General features: G+C 46.0%; 1 protein-coding gene across 1 annotated transcript in view; it reads right to left on the bottom strand.

The window, feature by feature from the left end:
- Positions 1 to 21706, bottom strand: part of PAPPA (pappalysin 1) — a 70290-nt gene that overhangs the window by 3306 nt on the left and 45278 nt on the right. The window contains 4 exon segments of the mRNA XM_087707615.1: positions 4196 to 4294; positions 12259 to 12330; positions 15948 to 16057; positions 20804 to 20951. Coding sequence (XP_087563741.1) covers positions 4196 to 4294; positions 12259 to 12330; positions 15948 to 16057; positions 20804 to 20951 — 429 coding nt within the window.

Here is a 21706-nt window from a genome sequence, read left to right as displayed (position 1 = left end):
ACTATATTTAATTCCACACATCTATGCCCCACAAATGACACAAAATCTAATTTTGGTCCTGTCCTCACCTCACCTGTTCTTGTCTGAGAAATTGCTTAGCTCTGCGGTAATGCAGAATGCCTTCATAAATTAGGGCAGTGTTTCTCAACCTTGTCAACTTGAAGATGTCTGGACTTCAACTCCCAGAATTCCCCAGCCAGCGAATGCTGGCTGGGGAATTCTGGGAGTTGAAGTCCAGACATCTTCAAGTTGACAAGGTTGAGAAACACTGAATTAGGGGATGGTTTTATGATTTGAAAGGAGTAACATATTCAGGGAAAGGATGTTCTAAGTTTAGGTCTTTTTTTAAAATAAAATTTTTAAGTTTTTTTTCACCGGATTTATAAATATCTGGCCATGCTTTGACCTCTTGAATTGCTTCTTACAAACCACGTGAAGTATTAGTAAGTTAAGGTCAAGGTTCCCCTCACACAGATGTGCTACTCATTCCCAACTCTAGGGGGGGGCGGTGCTCATCTCCATCTCAAAGCCGAAGAGCCAGCGCTGTCCGAAGACGTCTCCGTGGTCATGTGGCTGGCATGACTCAACACCGAAGGTGCAGGGAATGCTGTTCCCTTCCCACCAAAGGTGGTTCCTATTTTTCTACTTGCATTTTTTACGGGCTTTCAAACTGCTAAGTTGGCAGAAGCTGGGACAAGTCACGGGAGCTCACTCTGTTATGCGGCGCTAGGGATTCGAGCCGCCGAACTCCCGACCTTTCTGGTTTGTATTTGTATTTGTATTTGGTTTATTTGTATGCCGCCCTTCTCCAGGAGGGACTCAGGGCGGCGAACAACTCAGGGGGGAAAGGGGACATAAACACAGTACACATAAATTAAAATACACAAAAATCACACAGCCATACCAGTCGAGAGGGGAGGGAACTCATCAACCCCAGGCCTGCCGGCACAGCCAGGTTTTGACGGCTTTCCGGAAGGCCTGGAGAGAGGTGAGGGTCCGGATCTCCGCAGGGAGTTCATTCCAAAGGTTGGTTGACAAGCTCAGCGTCTTAGCCCCTGAGCCACCGCGGCCCCTGACAGCATTAGTAGCGCTTTATAAAGCCTTTGTTAGGCCACGCCTGGCATACTGCATCCAGGTTTGTTTACCACATTACAAAAAGCAGACTTTGGTGAAAGTGCAGAGAAGAGCAACTGAGAGATTGTATCATAATAGATACAAACGTAAGGTGAACCGCTCCAAACTCAATTGCAGAAAATACGACTTCAGCAAGAGAGTGGTCAATGCCTGGAATGCATTGTGGTTTCTTCCACAAAATCTTAACCTTAGAGTTTGTCCTGTCGACCTCACCCCTTTGTCACCTACAAAGCCCTTCATGGTATTGGATCTGGATACTTGAGAGACCGCCTGCTGCCAATTACCTCCACTAGACCAATAAGATCCCACAGACTAGGCCTCCTCCAAATTCCATCAGCCGCCCAGTGCTGACTGGCGACTACCCGGAGGAGGGCCTTCTCTGTGGCTGCTCCGACCCTGTGGAACGAACTCCCTGTGGAGATTCGTACCCTCACCACCATCCAGGCCTTCCGCACAGCCCTTAAAACCTGGCTGTTCTGGCAGGCTTGGGGCTAAAGACTTGCAGCCCCACTCTGAATGGTATGATTGTTGTGTTTTTAATAGTGTATGCTTTTTTGTTCTGTAATTTGTCTGTTTATCCCCCTCCCTTGAATTGTGAGCCGCCCTGAGTCCCCTCAGGGAAAAGGGCGGCATACAAATAAAGCAAAATTCCAAATTCCAAATTCCATTCCTAAGAGGTCTTTAAACACACCAGCATGCTTTCCATCCCTAGGGTCCCTCTCCTAATATTCCCTTGTATTCATATTCATGTTATGTATTCATAATCATGCCTATGCTTGTATCTGCTATCTAATTCCTACTTGATGGAAATAAAATAAAATAAAAATAAAAGATTAAGGGCCTGGAGCCCAAAATATATGAGCAACGGTTGTAGGGTTTGGGTTCGACTAGTCTAGTGAAAAGAAAGACTAGGGCGGACACGATATCAGATTTCCAGTGTTTGAGGGGAGCTGCCACAAAGAAAAGAGGGGTCAACTTATTCTCCAAAGCACCAGAAGAGAGAACAAGAATCAATGGATAGAAACTCATCAAGGAGAGAAGCAACGTGGAATGAAGGAGAAACTCCCTAACAGTGAGGACAATGAACCAGTGGAACAGCTTGCCACCAGAGGCTGTGGGTGTACCATCACTGGGGTTTTTTAAGAAGAGACTGGACAGCCATTGGTCTGGAACGGTATAAGGTCTCGTGCCTGAGCAGGAGTTGGACTAGAAGACCTCCAAGATCAATTATTATTCTGTTGTTCTGCAAATGTAAGATTGTGAATGGAGTGGCTAACCATGCTTAGAAGGCTTCTAGGCTGAGAAGGTTAGACTCAGGGATAGAATCAAGATCACGTGAAGGGTTAATGCCACTTTATGAGGCCTTGGTAAGGCCACACTTGGAATACGGCATTCAGTTTTGGTCACCACGATGTAGAAAAGATACTGAGACTCTAGAAAGAGTGCAGAGAAGAGCAACAAAGAGGATTAGGGGACTAGAGGCTCAAACATATGAAGAACAGTTTCAGGAACTGGGTAGGTCTACTTTGATGCAAAGAAGGACTAGGGGAGACATGATAGCAGCCTTCCAATATCTCAGGGGCTGCCATAAAGAAGAGGGAGTCAAGCTATTCTCCAAAGCACCTGAGGGCAGGACAAGAATCAATGGATAGAAACTCATCAAGGAGAGAAGCAACGTGGAATGAAGGAGGACAATGAACCAGTGGAAGTGCTTGCCACAGAGGTTGTGGGTGCACCATCACTGGGGGTGTGTGTGTTAAGAAGAGATTGGACAACCACCTATCTGTAATGGTATAAGGTCTCCCGCTTCAGCAGGGGGTTGGACTAGAAGACCTCCAAGGTCCCTTCCAGCTCTATTCTGATTGATTGATTGAGATAACCTCTTCACACTTCCCAGAGTTCTCAATCAAACCCGAATCCAGCATGACCTTTTCAGCACTGCAGAATTAGATTATTTTTAAAATGCTGCCTGTGGCTTTAAAAATGTTACAGCAGCTGAATTCTTAAGGATGAGCTCACCGGGCCAAGGGAGAGTTGGCTTCTCTTTGAAATGCAAAAAAAAAAACAACAACCCAAAAACACTTTGGGGCGTTTGATATAGATTATCTCTTTTCTCCCCTCGCTGGCTCCTTGTCTCCGAAATGTATTCCTCCGCTGTGCTGGACCAGCCGGTTTTTGTTAATTGATTCCAAAAAGTTGGGCCCTTCATAAGGCTTTTAAAATTCCAAAGGGGGAAGGAAGTTAGCATCTTATAAGATAAGGGAAGAATGGGAGTTCAAAGGCAGGTGGGCCTCATCCCAGGAGGAGGGTGAAACAAGCAGGGGAATCCAATATAAACTTCATTTCCCCTTCTGCTGGTTGACTGATAAAATAGACCCATTATACTTCCAGGAGATTTAAAAAAAAGAATATGACAGAATAAGCAAGTTGGAAGGGACCTTGGAGGTCTTCTAGTCCAACCCCCTGCTCAGGCAGGAAACCCTACACCACTTCAGACAAATGGTTGTCCAACATCTTCCTAAAAACCTCCAGTGTTCACAACTTCTGGAAGCATGTTGTTCCACAGATTAATTGTTCTAACTGTCAGGAAATTTCTCCCTTGGTTCTAGGTTGGTTCTCTCCTTGATTAATTTCCACCCATTGCTTCTTGTCCTGCCCTCAGATGCTTTGGAGAATAGCTTGACTCCCTCTTCTCTGGGGCAGCCCCTGAGATATTGGAAGACTGCCATCATGTCACCCCCTAGTCCTTCTCCTCATTGGAGTAGACCTATAGAGCAAACCTAAGGCGTTCAAGTTAAAAAAATTGAAGCTTGCTTGCCTTCCTTCTTCAGACTCTCTATAACTTGTTTCTTTTTTCCTCTGAGGTTACTACAGGAGAATCTACACAAAGGGCGTAAGACAAGGTGATGGTCCTCCTGTTAGCAGAGTCTCCAGTTTGTTTTGATCGCCGTTGCGATCAAAACATTGGGAAAACATTGGGGAAACGTTGAGAAAACAGCCGTTGCAATGGAAAGGAGAAATCCAAAGGAGATGAAACCCTCTGGGACTTATCACACCTTACCTTTTTGGTCTTCACTGTCGAGACGCAGCAATCTCCATCGTCGTAGTTGCAAAAGGCTCGGTTGTTGATCGGATCACAATAGTTGTCACCCCCAAAAGGCTGGAAAAGAAGAAGAAGAAAAAAAAAGAGAGATGAGGACAATGTCAACTTGCTCATTAATGAACATTAGGAATTTGCCACCACCATGAGGACTCTGGAGAATGATAAGCGAGAGAAATTAATGGTTTTTTTGTGGATAATCCAGAACTGTTCCAGGTCCAGCCACCCAGTTACTCTGCGAAAAGAAGAGCACCTAATAAATTTGATAGATTATTATTGATGAATTATTGCAAAATTGTGGAAACCTGTTGGGATAAGTGTATTTTTGAGGTTTGATGGCTAACACTATGTATTTGGAGTAGTACGATAAATTTATATAGCAATGGAAAGATAATTTAATCAAGAATGACATGCAACAAAGTTTGTTCAATTATCTGTATTCTATGAAAAGGTACAGCCAAATATAGTCAGCATAAAACCCAGTTACTAGAAGCAATCATTCAATCCTGGTTTCCCATGATAACAGCTGCAGAACGAAAAGACTTGGTTCAGCCAAGGTGGCGCAGTGGTTAAATGCAGCACTGCAGGCTACTGCTAGATCAGCAGTTCAGCAGTTCAAATCTCACCGGCTCAGGGTTGACTCAGCCTTCCATCCTTCCGAGGTGGGTAAAATGAGGACCCAGATTGTTGGGGGCAATATGCTGACTCTCTGTAAACCGCTTAGAGAGGCCTGAAAGGCCTATGAAGCGGTATATAAGTCTACTGCTATTGCTATTGCTATTCACTCCATGGGAAGACACTGTAAGGCAGTACTTTATGCTAAAGGTTACCCAACTAAGTATTAACTGACATGGAGATCATTTTTATATATCTGATTTTTTTCCCTAGGGTGATAATTTTTGTATAGCTTGTTTTTTTCCACGTGTTTCACTTTCCTCCTTTATAACTGCTATTCTAATATCAAATCCTTCATAAAAGTTACTGCATTACATTCTTGATTATATTACCTTTCCATTGATATATAATTTTATGGTACTATTAAAAAAAAGTGGTGTTATTAGCTATTAATCCTCAAAAATACTGTACACTTTCCACAAAAAGGTTTCCACAATTTTGGGTATTTCTGTATTCTATTGAATAATCATAGACTTGTGTGTGGATATGTTGCTCCTTTATTAAGCTATTATCTCTTGTCTCCGTTTATTTAAAGTTCTCTGCAATGGAACCATTCTCCCTTCAAAGGTAATTTTTTTCCTTGCAATAATCCCTTACTTTAGCCATTTATTGTTTTGTTTTTTTTAAAGATCAAGGAGCAGCAAACTCAGCTCCTTTAAGCCTTGTGGACTTCAACTCCCAGAATTCCTCAGCCAGCCATAGGGAATTCTGGGAGTTGAAGTCCCCAAGCCTTCAAAGTGGCCAAGTTTGCAATGACCTGTGTTAGATCATCATCAGGCATAGTGTGAAAGCGTACAAGACTGTAGACTTTTTTTAGCTGACTATGAATGTGGAAACGTGTTCTAAGAACTCAAGTGTGTGCATTTTGGTCTTTTGAGATTAATTAACTGGTGTTTCTGTAAAAATAAAGCCAATCGTAATTTGCACCGTTTCTGCTTGTCTGTTTTCATTCTTTTATGAATCCCATGGTGAGACTTGGAGTACAGAAACAAAACTCTTTGGTATTTAAACAACCTTAGCAAGCACTTCCTGTCCAGTGGTCCAGAACTCCCAGTCCCATTTTTAAACCCCCTTCTGGCACAGGGCCAAGTCCCATCAAAGGCAACTGTGTTCCTAGCAGACATCTAGTGCTTTTCCCATTGCCTTGCCACCTGGGGCCCAGGTGGGCCAGGTAGCCTGCTCCTCCTACCTGTCCTTCAACCTTAGCAGGGACGGCCTGGTGGTCCCGAATCGGTAATGCCATCTTACAATGATGTCATCTTTTTTGTGCATTACGTCGCCTGTTATTTATAGGGAAAACCTAAGTTTCCAGCCCATTCTCTTGGCTCTGTGCCAAGGGTGATGCAATGCCATGTGACAAAGATGGTGTCTTTTTTTGTGCATTACGTCATCTCTTATTTCTAGGGGAAAACCTTCATTTCTAGTTCTATTCTCTTTGGTCTGTGCCAGGGGCAATGTAATGCCATCTTCCAATGATGTTGTGCATTACCTCGTCTCTCATAAACAGGGAATCCTTAAGATTCTATCCTATTCCCTTGGCTTTGTGCCAGCTGTGGACCAAGGAAAGAAAGCGGTGATGTCATGCTGTTTGCCAATGGTTTCTCCCCCCCCCCCCCCCGGGAGGTTTGTTACATCATTTTTTTTTTCCTTTTGTGGAAACCCTGAATTTTCTGCCCGCTAGCGCTGAGAAAAGATCGGGACGACGTAATCCTGCCTTCCAAGGATGTCGCCCCAAAAACCCCCCAAAATAACCAAGTTCTCAAATAGGTGGGGGGTCCTACTTCCCCCCTTACCCTTTTCTTCATACACCAGGCAGATGTGCAGGTGGAAACTTCAGGGGAATAATTATGCTTCATTGTGATCAGGGGTGGGTTGCTGACACTCTTTCTACCAGTTTACAACCCCCCACCCACACCCCGCAATGTGCTGTTCAGTGTAAATTCTTCTTCACGCATGGGCAGAAAAATTTACAGTGAACTGGACACGCGCAGTCCAGTGGTGGGTGTCAGCCTCTGTTTTGCTGCTTGCTTTTCGGCTGCCATTGAAACGGGGAGGGAGGGCATGGTATTTGGGTGTGGGAAATATTCTGTAGAGGAGGATTGTTAATTGGGAGTTGTTCTCACCATCTTCTGCGCATGTGGCAAGGAAGGGAGTTTCCCGCCAAGGCCAACTGTCCGGCATACCAACCTGATGATGATTTTTGAGGATGTCTCCCTACCTGACAGCTGTGGAGATATTGGATTGGACTATGGACTGGGGTTACCAAGGGGAGGGGAATGGGCCATGTATTGATATCTAATGCTTTCGCGCGCTTTTGCTCAGATCCAGCTTTGCTTAGCTTCTATTTACTTATAATCAGTAAAAGTACTCTTCATTCTGCAAAATGGAGTTGAGTGGTTTCTTTCTTGGTTATTAAGTGAAGCAGCCTTGACAGTGGGATTCAAATAATTTAACAACCGGTTCTCTGCCCTGATGATTTCTTCTAACAACAGGTTCACCAAACTGCTCAGAAAGCTAAGAACTGGTTCTCCCGAAGTGGCGCGAACTGGCTGAATCCCACTACTGGCACAATCACTAAAAAAACCAAAATGGCGGTGCCCGATAGCCAGTTCTATTTTCTTTTTAAAGAGTTTCATTATGTTTTAGTTACAAAAATAAACTTCCATCTTTCCATCTTTCCTTATGCAGTGGGTCCCCTGGGTACCACATCGTTCCCCTTTTGCCCCATATTTCCCATTCAAATGAACGTTATTTCCCCAAGTTTAGTATTATAATATATTGAGCATTTAAACATTGTGGAGCTCTCCATTTTTCTTCTTAGTATCTTCTAGTCATAATACCATATCAATATTAAACATCATTATTCTCATCATACACATACTAACCAGTGGTGGGTTTCAAATTGTTTTAGAACCTTTTCTGTAGGTGTGGCCTGCTTTCTGGGAGTGGCTTGCCAGCCATGTGACTGGGTAGGCGTGGCCAACTTGTAAAATGTGGTGAAACTCACTTAACAACGCTCTTGCTTAGCAACCAAAATGTTGGCTCAGGAACTCTGGCATTTGAAGCACGCAAGTCTTAAAGCTGTCAAGTTGCAAGACCCTTGCACCCCTAACCCCTTTAGAAAAAAACCCCAGGGCTGTTCAAACTTGACAGCTTTAAGACTTGTGGACTTCAACTCCCAGCATTCCTCCTCCAGTTATGTTGGCTCAGGAACTCTGGCATTGAAGTGTGCAAGTCTTAAAGCTGTCAAGTTGCCACACCCTCGCATCCCTAACCCCTTTAGAAAAAAACCCCAGGGGTGTTCAAACTTGATAGCTTTAAGACTTGTGGACTTCAACTCCCAGAATTCCTCCTCCAGCCATGTTGGCTCAGTAACTCTGGCATTGAAGTGTGCAAGTCTTAAAGCTATCAAGTTACAAGACCCTTGCACCCCTAACCCTTTTAGAAAAAAAAACACCAGGGGTGTTCAAACTTTACAGCTTTAAGACTTGTGGACTTCAACTCCCAGAATTCCTCCTCTCGCTCTTCATCTTGATGATGTGCACACGGGTGTGGGAAGGGAGCTGGAACCGGTTCTAAACGGCACTGTAGATTTGTGGAAGCTCTTCTATAAAAGAGGTTAGAACTGGCAGGAACCCACCCCTGATACTAAGAGTTTTCACCTTATTTAGATCTCTTATCTAAGGTTCTTGTCACCCAGGCCTGAGTTCCGCTACTGATTCGGCCCGCAACCCACCTCTGATTGTGATCATGTATGCCTCCTGAAGTGCATAACATTGCCATCTCTTCAGAGGTGGTATTCAGCCAGTTCGGACCAGTTCACCCAAACCAGTAGTGGACGGCTGAGCATATGCGTGGACAGGGCGTGGGCGCTCACATTTGTGCACCGGTAGGGAAAGTAAGTGACGACCACTCCTGCATCTCCTGTCTTGGACATAACTCTAATCCCTTTGCCTGCCTGGTGCTCCTGATGTTAGGTGACCCACCATCTTTGCAGGAAAAATGGTGGGGGGATGTTGCCCCAGAATCTGATGATTTTGCCCCAATGTGCATGGCATCACTTGCTCTTCTCTTGGACAGAGCTTTGTGGTTGCCTCCCTCTCGTTCCTGGACCTTCCGTCTGTCCTCGCTTTGCAGGGCAAACCAAGGTATTATATCATCTCAATAGTTCCCATAGTTTGATAGTTTGCCTCCATGGTGCTCCACCACAAGAATTGTCCCCAACTTGCTTTTCCAAAAGGCAACTGGATTTTCTTGATTGGACACATTTCGCTTCTATTGTGAACAGAAGAAGCTTCTTGGATGAGAAGCCACTAAATGTTTTCAAGTGTGGGGGGAGGGACCCCAAGAAAATCCAGTTGCCTTTTGGGAAAGCGCCTTTGGGACAACCATAACCTGGATGCATTGCGCATCTCATCACATCCAGCAACAAGAGCTTTTAATTGTGGAAGGGATGCAAATCTCCTTGAAGGTTTAGTTGCCATGACCTTGAGTCCAGAAGGGTTGAATCCCAGAATAAATCCCTTCGTAATAAATGCAATTTGATGCTGGAATCGATGGCTGGAAAAGCAGTCGGGTTTCATGTTTAAAAAGCAGAGACTGAATTGTTCTGCTCTGGGAAGGTTTTAGGCCTGGATTTCCTTCCTGGAGTGAAGGTGTGCTAGTCGTTCCTGACTCTAGGGGGCGGTGCTCATCTCTATTTCAAAGCCGAAGAGCCAGCGCTGTCCGAAGACGTCTCTGTGGTCATGTGGTTGGCATGACTCAACGCTGAAGGCGCACGGAACGCTGTTCCCTTCCCACCAAAGGTGGTTCCTATTTTTCTACTTGCATTTTTTACGTGCTTTCGAACTGCTCGGTTGGCAGAAGCTGGGACAAGCCACGCGAGCTCACTCCGTTACGCGGCGCTAGGGATTCGAACCGCCGAACTGCCGACCTTTCTGATCGACGAGCTCAGCGTCTTAGCCCCTGAGCCACCTCAACAGGACCTCAAATATCCCTTCTAAGCCTTCTAAGTTTTCAGTGGGATGTTTCAGCCTCCCTCCCGTTCTCTGATATTTTTAAGGAAGCTTACCTCATCCTCTCCTGGGGGAAACCCTCCCCCAAACTACCCTTCTTTCTAACAGCTTTAAACTGAGCGCCTGCCAAAAAAAAAACCCTTTCTCCAAAGGATGGGTAGGGTGAGAAAGATTCCTGATTAAATCTTGCAAGGGAGGGAGGGGAAATTGTATGAAACCCAGAGCTATCCTTGTGTGTGCACGCAAAAAACAGACCCACATGTATCCCTCAAACAAGCAAGCTATTTTCGAGGAGATGATTTAAGTGCCAAACGTAAACACCGATCTATTAATGGCGCAGTGAGACAATTTTTCATCACAGGCCTCAAATACCTTCCTCCTTGCCTGCTGTGTTAAAAAAAAAAAGTTAATAATAATAATAAGGAAATAAAAAAAACTCCAACCTTCCACTTTTTCTCTCTGTGAGTAGAAGCTTTTCAGGGGAGTCTCAAACGTGTGGGTAATTATTATTTTTTAACTCAAGGAAAAGTGTGAAAAGAGCATGATGTAAGTGTAAGCAGGAAGCTCGGAAGTGAGAAAAGATGATGATGATGATGATAATAATAATATTTTTTAAAAGAAAAAAAGAGAGAGAGAGAAAGAGAAAGAGAGAGAGAGAAGAGAGAAACATGGTTGGCTTTAAATGTTTCGTGCAGGCACGGAACCTTGGTCTGATGTGTAGATTTGACTTGGGGCTACACGGAACACACATGCACACAAACACACACACACACACACAGATACACACACAAGTTTGAATTAGTCTGAATTCCAAAATGTTAATAGACTAGTTCAGTGTCTTTTTAACAAATCTATCTCTTTTGACAATGGTGGGCTGCAGGGATCAGGGAGAACCTATAGCTAAGACTCTGCACAGTTCGAAGTACCCCCCAGTCCCACTCCTGGCTGGCCACCCCCGCCCCTCCCAGGAGTCCCCCAGCGGACTGTTCTGGTTGCAGGGAAGTGTAGGGCACGCACAGAGGCTCGGGTAGGGCGAAAAATGAGCCTACCTGAAGTTTGGGAAGACCACCTCCGGAGCCTGGGAAGGCCGTTTTCGCCCTCCCGGAGGCTCGAAAAAAGCCTCCGGAGGCAGGGGAGGGCAAAAATTTTTCCCCCTCCACCATGGTGCAGGAGGCCAGCTAGGCCACACAAAACATGGCCACACCCTACCCAACAAGAGATCCGCTTGCTAAAATTTTTGAAGCCCCCCCCCCCCTGCGGGCTTTTGCAGATAGATAGATAGATAGATAGATAGATAGATAGATAGATAGATAGATGGATGGATGGATGGATGGATGGATGGATGGATGGATGGATGGATGGATGGATGGATGGATGGATGGATGGATGGATGGATGGATGGATGGAAGGTAGGTAGGTAGGTAGGTAGGTAGGTAGGTAGGTAGGTAGGTAGATAGATAGATAGATAGATAGATAGATAGATAGATAGATAGATAGATAGATAGATAGATAGATGATAGGTGGGTGGGTGGGTGGATGGATGGATGGATGGACGGACGGATGATAGGTAGGTAGGTAGGTAGGTAGGTAGGTAGGTAGATAGGTAGATAGATAGATAGATAGATAGATAGATAGATAGATAGATAGATAGATAGATGATGATAGGTGGGTGGGTGGGTGGGTGGGTGGGTGGATGGACGGACGGACAGACAGACAGACAGACAGATAGATATTAAAAGCTAGCCATTTCAGAAGACGATGCTGGGATAAGTCTATGCTCTTTATCTTGAGGAAAGTTTTGCACACATCTCTTCAAAGTTTCTTCTAAATTTTCCAATCAAATGGGTTAAAGATAAAAGCCTTACTCAAGTTTCTCTGGATCCCAGAGAACCTCTTAATATGGAACTGGTCTCTCTCTCTCTCTCTCTGTCTCTCTGTCTCTCTGTCTCTCTCTCTCTCTCTCTCTCTCCCTCCCTCCCTCCCTCCCTCCTTCTCTCTTTTACATCCCAGCCAAATTTACTTCCCTGAAATTTGCCCCATCCAAAGCAGGTTTGATCCTGTCTTTACTCTGGGAGCTTAGAAAAATTCAGTGACATTTTGCTACTTACCCGAGTTGAGGGGACCAAATGACTCGTTTGCTGTTAAAGCATTTGGTTCGAAGTTGCCAAAAACAAACGCAGAATAACAAGTGTGCGGAGTGACCCTCCCCCAAAGCCCCCATCATAGATTATGGGGGAGAAAGGAGAATGATGGAGCTGGCAGAATGGAGGGAAGAGAGAAACAAAGGATCTAGGCATAAGCAGAAAACCCAGAGAACTGGACTGGCTTACTCACCTCGCAACCTTTGATGCAGCGAATTAGTGCAGGACGAGGATACCACTTAAGTTCTCCCGTGCAGACCACTTTCTAGAAGATTGAATGGAAGAAGGAACACATGGAGAGATGAGGAACAGCAAATTTTCTTGACCCAAGTCTAAATTTTTAGATGGTGTTCTGACCGAGGCTTCCCGAGAGCATGAAGAAAACTCCTAGTCCTGACAAAAACCCCTTTTATTAATTGACTGTGAATTCTGCTCATTCACATCCAGCAAAGTCTTTCGAGGGAGGATTTAGGGTCACAGACCTTATCTGGCTTGAAGAGCTGACAGGCTGATATCAGCAAAACTTGGCAAGGAGTCTCAGAGAGTCACGAGCCAATTAAGTGAACTAATGGTCTCCTGCAAGCTCCACTCCCCTTTCGCTCCTCTTTTATTTCCTCTTGGAGGGGCCATTCACCGTCCACCTACGGCCTTACTCCCAAGTCAGCCCTTGTTCTTTAGCTGTTCTCTTCATCTGGCAGCTCTGCGCATGCACACACTGGGAACAGGCTCCAGCTGTTCTTCTGCCTCACCGATGTCTGACTCCAAAGGCAGCTGATAACTGTCAGACGGCCCTGGCCCCCTCTCTGCCTCCGACACAGAGCCCTCATCCGAGCCTTCCCCAGACTCCAGGACTGGCCCATCTTCCTCCCCAACCTCCTCGCTGTCCGAATCTGCTGCCAGCTCTGCTGGCCACCGGTGGACCACAACAGATGGTCCTTAAACCTCAAATGTCATCTCCCCCACAGGTTTGGTGCATTTCAGGACCTGGCATTCCTCCAAGTATTTACAAAATCTGCTAAAACACCCAACAGTTGCAATAACAGAAAGCTCAAGATTAAAATAATATTTAAGGTTCCGCCATAGTTGATATTTCATTTGCAAGCGAGGAGCCTCTGCGGTGGAAAATAGGGACAGGCGAAAGAAGGGGGGAGATTTTGGTAATGAGGTCAAGATTTTTCCCCTTCCTACCATTAGCACAAAGAAGGGTTTTTCTTAAAGTGGTTATCTGCGTACATAAACACGTTAGGAATAAGGCGATGGATATTTACGCACGCAGATGACCTCGCTAAGAAAAAGCGTAGGAAATCTTAAGCTAAAGAAACATATGAGGAATGGTTGCAGGAATTGGGTTTGTCTAGTTCAGTGTTTCCCAACCTTGGCAATCTGAAGATGTCCGGACTTCAACTCCCAGAATTCCCCAGCCAGCATTCGCTGGCTGGGGAATTCTGGGAGTTGAAGTCCGGACATCTTCAGATTGCCAAGGTTGGGAAACACTGGTCTAGTTTAATGGGGGAAAAGGACTACATTGGATCCTATATAAATTTAGCTGACTTCCAATATTCGAGAGGCTGCCATGAAAAAGAGGGGGGTCAAGCTATTCTCCAAAGCACCTGAAGGCAGGAGGAGAAGCAAGGGATGGAAACTAATCAAGGAGAGAAGCAACTTAGAACGAAGGAGGAATTTCCTGACAGGGAGAACAATTAATCGGTGGAACAGAAGTTGTCTTCAGAAGTGCTCCATCACTGGAGGTTTTCAAGAAGAGATTGGACAACCATTTGTCTGAAATGGTTTAGGGCCTCTTGCTGGAGCAGGGGGTTGGACTAGGAGACCTCCAAGGTCCCTTCCAACTCTGTTATTCTGAAGACCTGAGATAGGGAAAGGAGCCGTTTAGCTAAAACTAATTTACATACTATTTCTTTTCCAGATTGGTACCTTTCCCAAATTATTACATTGGTACTTTTTGGGTGTGGACCATCACTGTAACTATGTCCCAAGTTTTGGTGAATATTATCCGTCTGCTTCCCGAAGGATATAAAGAACAGTTTGATTCAACTGCTTAATTATAGGTAAAGGTTCCCCTCGCATATATGTACTAGTTGTTCCTGACTCTAGGGGGCAGTGCTCATCTCCGTTTCAAAGCTGAAGAGCCAGTGCTGTCCGAAGATGTCTCCGTGGTCATGTGGCCGGCATGACTCAACGCCGAAGGCACACGGAATGCTGTTACCTTCCCACCAAAGGTGGTTCCCTATTTTTCTACTTGCATTTTTACATGCTTTCGAACTGCAAGAAGCTGGGACAAGTAACAGGAGCTCACTCCATTGCGCAGCGCTAGGGATTCAAACCGCCAAACCGTCAACCTTTCTGATCGACAAGCTCAGCGTCTTAGCCTCTCTCTCTCTCTCTCTGTCTCTCTCTCTCTCTGTCTCTCTCTCTCTGTCTCTCTCTCTCTCTCTCTGTCTCTCTCTCTCCAGGTTTCAACTTCTCTGCAGCACGACCCACGTCCTCATGATCGCCAATAAACAATAACGATCATTTTAAGCTGTGGCCTCATCTCCATTCACCCACCTTTTTCCTTCTCGCCATTGTCTAAATGCCTCCTCTAAGCTGTCACCCCTTGAACCACCATCGACGGTGGCCTTAAGAGATGCTAGTTTGCAGAATCGTGGGTTTTTCCAGGACAAATAGAGCATCCCACAACCCAGGCAAACAAGGTCAAGGACAGCGGAGGTCAGAGAACACCACAAGCCACAAAGGACACTGCAGTGTGTGACAAACATCCCAGGCATTCAGCAAAGGGTGTCCTTCTCCACCACCACCCCGCCCGCCGTCCTGTAATTTTATCCAGCAGCCTCTAAATGGCTTTTCTGAACAATTGAGTTATCAAATTCATTGTCACGTCGCCTAACCGTTCTGTATGTTCAGCAAACCTCTCATAATAAAAGCTATTCTTTTTTTTCTTTTTTTCATTTTGTATTCTGGATGAAGTCATCCCTCTCCTTGGCTTCCCCCCCTCCCTCCAAATCCTGCTTGCTTTCTCTTTGCTTCCTCCCCCCCCCTTTCGTTTTTATCACCAGTTATTATTTTTTTGTCTTTTTTTCTTCCAGCTATCTAATGAGACCTCCAGGGATGCGCAGGTATAAAACATGGTTCCTTTTAAAAGTCAGCATCAATAAAGGACCATGGCAGGTGGGAGGAAGGGAGGGAGAGAGGGAGGAAAGAAAGGAAAGAAAGGAAGAGAAAGAAAGAAGGAAAGAGAAAGAGAGAAGGGCAGGGAAGGGATGAAGGGGGAGGGAGGGTGGGAAGGAAGGAGGGAGGGAGGGAAGGAAAAATGAGAAAAGAGGGAAGGGGGAAAGGATGAAGGCGTGAAAGGAGAGTGAGGGATGGAAAAGAAGGAAGGAGAAAAGAGAAGGGAAAGAAAGGGATGGATTGTTGAAGGAAGGGGAGGAAGACAAGGAGGGTGGGAAGGAAGAAAGGGAAGGAAGGAAGGAAGGGGAAGGAGAAAAGAGAAGGGAGGGAAGGGAAAGGGACGAAAGGGAGAGGGAGGGTTGGAAAGAGAGGAAGAAGGGAGAGATAGGGGATGAAATGTTGAAGAAGGGGAGGAAGACAGGGAGGGTGGGAAAGGAGAAAGGGAAGGAAGGGGGAAGGAGAAATAGAAGGGAGAGAAAGGGATGAAGGATTGAGGAGGGAAGGAGGAAAGAGGGAAGGAAGGAAGGAAGGAACGAAGGAGAAGGGAGGGAAGGGGAAGAAGGGATAGGGATGAGGAAAGAAGAAAGGGGAGAGAAGGAAGGACTTACTGTGTAGAAGAGCAATAAACCCATTGATGAGAACAACACCTTTTCTCTATTTTGCCAACCCGTCTTTGTCCTTTCTTTGGGCTCTTACCTTCACTCGGGGAGGTTTCATCCAGTGTTGGATGTCCTGCAGGGTTTCATTGGCAGGTAACAGGATGGGCTCAGTGTGATGTTCTGGGCATAAGATGGTGCATTCAGCTCCTTGAAAGGATAAAAACAATGAGAGAAAACAAGGCCTTCATATCGCAGATCTTCCTGCTCAACTAGGATTATATATATATCCTCTCTCTCTCTCTCTCTCTCTCTCTCTCTCTCTCTCTCTCTCTCTCTCTCTCTCTCTCTCTATATATATATATATATATATATATATATATATATATATATATATATATGTGTGTATGTGTGTGTGTGTGTGTGTGTGTGTGTGTGTGTGTGTGTGTACATGTATATATGTATATATGCCTGCCTGCCTGCCTGCCTACCTACCTACCTACTTACCTACCTACCTACCTATCATCTATCTATGTCTCTCTCTCTCTCTCTCTCTCTCTCTCTCTCTCTCTCTCTCTCTCTCTCTCTCTCTCTCTCTCTCTCTCTCTCTCTCTCATCTATCTATCTATCTATCTATCTATCTATCTATCTATCTATCATCTATCTATCTATCTATCTATCTATCTATCTATCTATCTATCTATCTATCTATCTATCTCAGCTCACACCTACTAGGTAAAGTAAAGGTTCCCCTCACACATCGGTGCCAGTCGTTCCCAATTCTAGGGATTGCTAGGGATTCAAACCAATGAACTGCCAACCCTTTTCTGATCAACAAGCTCAGTGTCTTAGCCACTGAGCCACTGTGTCCCCTACACACACACACACACACACACACACACACACACCGGCTCACACATACTAAGCTGGCACTTAGACACTCCTTGAGGTTAATACTTCGACAGCATCTATTCTGCAAGGTGCCTACTCTTTAATTGGCCCCGAATATTGTAATTGTGGATACATAAAACAGGCAGTTTATAGCCTCCAGTTACAGATTTCAACACAGCAGTAAAACCTGTTGGTAGCTCCGAAGGCAGAGAGCTGCTCATTCAAAATTAGACCTAACAGAGCGATTTGCCTGCTTCTATCATTCGGAAGGTGACTCCATGCTCAGGCTAAACCAGAAAGGAGGTAAAATCCTGAGTATAAGCCGGTTAGAAAAAAGGGAGACCACGAGGATTGAATTCTCTAATGTAGGTGTAACGTTATGGGTGGAATCTGCCCAGATTCAGAGATGGTCTTTCTCTGCGGACAAAGAACAGGGTTCAAATAACACACAGCACAACACAAGTTGGGAGAATGGTGTCAGCCGTGGGATTCACTTGTAGGCATCTGAACCAACCTCAGGGCTCTGCCCAACCAGGGCTGGGTTTCAACCGGTTCGCACCGGTCCCTGCGATCCGGTTGGTCGCCGAACCCGGAAGTAAGTAACTTCCGGGAACGGCAAAGCCCCCCGCGCCCGCGCGCACCCGCACACCCGCGCCCGCTCCTTACCCGTTTTTTTGAATTTCGCGCTTTCCACGCATGCGCAGAACGCCTGCGCGATCCTCCAGGAGCAGCTGGAGCATCGCGCAGATGCTAATACGCATGCGCGCGCCGCGTGCGTGCGCGAGGACGCCGCGTGCGTGCACACGCGCGGCCGCTGCGTGCGCGAGGACGCTGCCGGCCTCGTTCCAACCGATCCGGTTGGAACGGGGCGAGAAACCCACCCTGCTGCCCACCAATAGCAACTTGCCGCTTCGCTTGAAGACAGAAGGGCCAAGAAGTCAACTGGATAATATCTAAGTTCTGATATCTAAGGAGCTTCCCCAAAGATGAAGGGGTCAACCCTATTCTACAAAGCATCTGAAGGCAGAAACAATGGATGGAAACTAGCCAAGGAGAGATTCAAGCTAGAACTAAAGGAGAAATTTCCTGACAGTTAGAACAATTAATCAGTGGGACAAAATGCCTCCAGAAGTTGTGAGTGCTCCATCGCTGGAGGCTTTCAAGAAAAGTTTACACAAGCATGGGGTTGGATTAGAAGACCTCCAAGGTCCCTTCCAACCCTGTTGCTCTGTTAATACTTATCTGGCTCCTAGAACGTAGCCTGCCTTAACCTCAAAACGATGGCATTCTAAATTCTGAACAACAAACAACAAAAACAGAAATGAGCTGGGATGCTATCAAGGGAATTAGCAAGCATCATCGGCAGAGATTGTAATCTACTTGATCTACTTATCATCACTGCAAGCAAAGCACCCACGAGGAAGAACTAAGGAGAAGGATCCAGGAGTGAAGGCATTTCAGTTTCTAATAGCCCACCCAGAGTCCGCCTCGTAAAGGAAGATGGAGGGCATAGGAACTTCATAAATAAATAAATAGATCCATCCATGCTTCCTAGTTTAAGTTACTTTATCTTTAAGACCTGTCCAGGGTTCTGAAGGGAAGAAGGCTCTCACTCCATCACCTTCAGTTTTGTTCTCTGGACAAAAAAAAAAAGAATAAATACGATGAATAAAATATCCCATTATTAAATAACAGCGGGATGTTTAAAAAAAAAAGTTTTACTTTTGAAAACGAGCTTTCGTTCCTTTCCATCTCTGCAGTCCAAAAGGTCGTACGTTAACGGACAAAAAAGCATAATTCTTAAATCAAGCAGAGAAGTCAAGGCTGTGGCTGCAGGTGGAATTAGAGGAGGGGGTCTCAGCAGAGATGCTGGCCACCGGTTTATTCCAATTTATCTGCAGGGATCCTCACTCTCGTTTATTAAAATAAGCCCTGAGTGTAACGCATGGGACAGTTCAGAGATTCAAGACTAGATCCCTGGTAGTAGATTCGGACAGTGAGGAGGTTGGGCAGGAACATGGGCCAGTCCTGGAGTCTGGGGAAGGCTCGGATGAGGGCTCTGTGTCGGAGGCAGAGAGGGGGCCAGGGCCGTCTGATAGTTATCAGCTGCCTTCAGAGTCAGACATCAGTGAGGTAGAAGAACAGCTGGAGCCTGTTCCCAGTGTGCGCATGCACAGAGTTGCAAGATGAAGGAAACAGCTAAAGAACAAGGGTTGACTTGGGAGTAAGGCCACAGGTGGACAGTGAATGGCCCCTCCCAGAGGAAATAAAAAGGAGCGAAAGGGGAGTGGAGTTTGCAGGAGACCATTAGTTCGCTTCATTGGTTCCTGACTCTCCGAGACTCTTTGCTAAGTTTTGCAGATGTCGTCCTGGCAGCTGTCCAAGCCAGATAAGGTCTGTGACTATAAATCCTCCCTCGAAAGACTTTGCTGGATGTGAATGAGCGGAATTCACAGTCAATAAATAAAAGGGTTTTTTTGTTGTTGTTGGGACAAGGAGTTTGCTTCAGGATCTTGGGAAGCAGGGTGCTAGAAGAAGCAGACAACGCAAAGCACCCTACAAGGAGGGGAGACAATGAAGCATTCTCCCTGCCTCTTTCATTCTCCTCCTTCCATCCCTGAAATCGGAAAGGAAAAAAGCAGTGTTTCTTTCCTTTCTTGTTCCTCCCGTCCTTCCTCCCCAGAAAATAAAGCAAGCCGAATATTCTTTGCAAGTACCAGCGAAACCTTTGGTGGGTGTCAAAAGGTCACCTTTTGTCTCCAGGGGACTAAACGGCATCGTCTTTGGGAGGAAGGCAAACGGCAGCCTGCTCGCTCGCTTAATGCCGCAATTCACACTTCGGGAAGGAAAGCATCCTCGGAACTGTTTTGATATACAATCCATAATTGGCTTCATTATAGAGCCGATGAGCTCATTCTGATCACGTGCTCTTTCTCTCTCTCTCCCCCCGCCCCTTGGGACGGGCGCAGAGCAGGCCCTGATGCACCACTATAGCTGGTCTATAATGAACAGGAGGGAGGGAAGGGAGGACACAGGGAAGAGGGGTGGGGTGGGGAATAAACACCCAGCTTCCCTGCCAGTTTCGAAAAAGGAGAAAACTAGGCACAGGAGGGAGGTTTCAAGAAAGGCAAACACGCCGCCTCGCCTCCTTAGGCTGGGATGGACCTCCTCTTCGCTTCACCTTTATTGACGGCAGAGACCCAGCCATCGTGAGCAAGGGTGCTCAGAGGAGAAATGTGCTTTCCAGATGGATCTGAATTCCTGGCATTTGAAGAAAGGGCTGGAGACCAAAAGAAAAAAAATCCCCCTGATTTACATCAGGCAAATCCATCACCAAGAACGTAGATAAGGCATGGTGGATCTATGGACCATTTTAGATGCCTTGGGGGGTAAGGTAAGGTTTGAATGTCCGTGGAAGAAATCAGCTCACTCCCTACAGCTTAATTAGAATAGCAGACGAGTTGGAAGGAACCTTGGAGGTCTTCTAGTCCAGCCCCTTGCTCAAGCAGGAGGTGTGCTGCTGATTCTGTTCTACAGAGGAATGATTGAATCTGTCATCTGCACCTCCATAACTGTCTGGTTTGGCTTGGTTTGGCTCTGCAACCCAACAAGACAGACTGAAACTTCAACGGATAATTAGAACTGCAGGAAAAACAAGGGCTACCAACCTGCCTTCCATTGAGGACCTGCACACTGCACGAGCCAGAAAGAGGGCTGTGAAAATATCTACAGACCCCTCGCATCCTGGACATAAATGGTTTCAACTTCTACCCCCAAAATGACGCTACAGAGCACTGCACACTAAGATAACTAGACACAAGAATAGTTTTTCCCCAAATGCCCTCACTCTGCTAAACAAATAATTCCCTCACCACTCTCAAATTATCCACTAAGGCTGCATTGCTATTACTGTTAGTCTTCTCGTCGTTCCTATCGCCCATTCTCCTCCTAGTTATGACTGCAGGACTGTAACTTTGCTGCTTGTATCCTTACAATTTATACTGATTTTGATTCTTTGAAAAAAAAATTCCAATCCCACCTGTGACTGAAACTAGGGTTAAATACCTATTCCGGAGCCCTCTGGACATTGTAACTTCAGGCCGCCACTCAACTGGTAGGGTGGGGAACAATACCCTTGCATCTCCGGGCAGAGATGGAAGGATCCACTCCAGTTGCCGTCCTTCCGACAACGAATCACGTTATTGTCCTGGCCCTGGAAAGAGAAAGGAAGATGTAGATAGAGCTGAGCTGGCACAGTGGTTAGAGGGCAGTAATGCAGGCTACTTCAGCTGACTGCTGGCTTCGGTTTGGCAGATCAAATCTCACCAGGCTCAAGGTTGACTTAGCCTTCCATCCTTCTGAGGTGGGTAAAATGAGGACCCAGATTGTTAGGGGCAAGAGGCTGACTCTGTAAACCTCTTAGAGAGGGTTGGAAAGCATTATGGTATATAAGTCTAAGGGCTATTGCTATTTTCCTTCCTTCCTTCCTTCCTTCCTTCCTTCCTTCCTTCCTTCCTTCCTTCCTTCCTTCCTTCCTTCCTTCCTTCCTGTATAGTGGTAAGAATGCAGTTTTGCAGGCTGACTCTGCCCACTGCCAACAGTTCGATCCTGAGCAGCTCAAGGTGAAATCAGCCTTCCGTCCTCCCGAGGTGGGTCAAATGAGGACCCAGATTGTTGGGGGGAATAGGCTGACTCTGTAAAATACTTAGAGAGGACTGGAAAAGCACTATGAAGTGGTATATAAGTCTAAGTGCTACCGCCATTGCCCTCCCTCCCCCTCCCTTCCTTCTTTTCCTTCATGAGCCATTGTGGCATAGTGGTTAGAGTGCAAAACTGCAGGCTACTTCAGCTGACTGCTAGCTGCAGTTTGGCAGATCAAATCTCACCAGGCTCAAGGTTGACTCAGCCTTCCGTCCTTCCGAGGTGGGTTAAATGAGGACCCAGATTGTTGGGGGGCAAGAGGCTGAC

The sequence above is a fragment of the Thamnophis sirtalis genome, unplaced genomic scaffold (assembly GCF_051295495.1).
Source record: "Thamnophis sirtalis isolate CommonGarterSnake01/CBP01778 unplaced genomic scaffold, rThaSir2_p1.2 scaffold_2, whole genome shotgun sequence".
Classification (NCBI taxonomy): domain Eukaryota; kingdom Metazoa; phylum Chordata; class Lepidosauria; order Squamata; family Natricidae; genus Thamnophis; species Thamnophis sirtalis.
The sequence above is the reverse complement of the archived record's forward strand: the minus strand, read 5'-3'. Positions and strand labels throughout refer to the sequence as shown.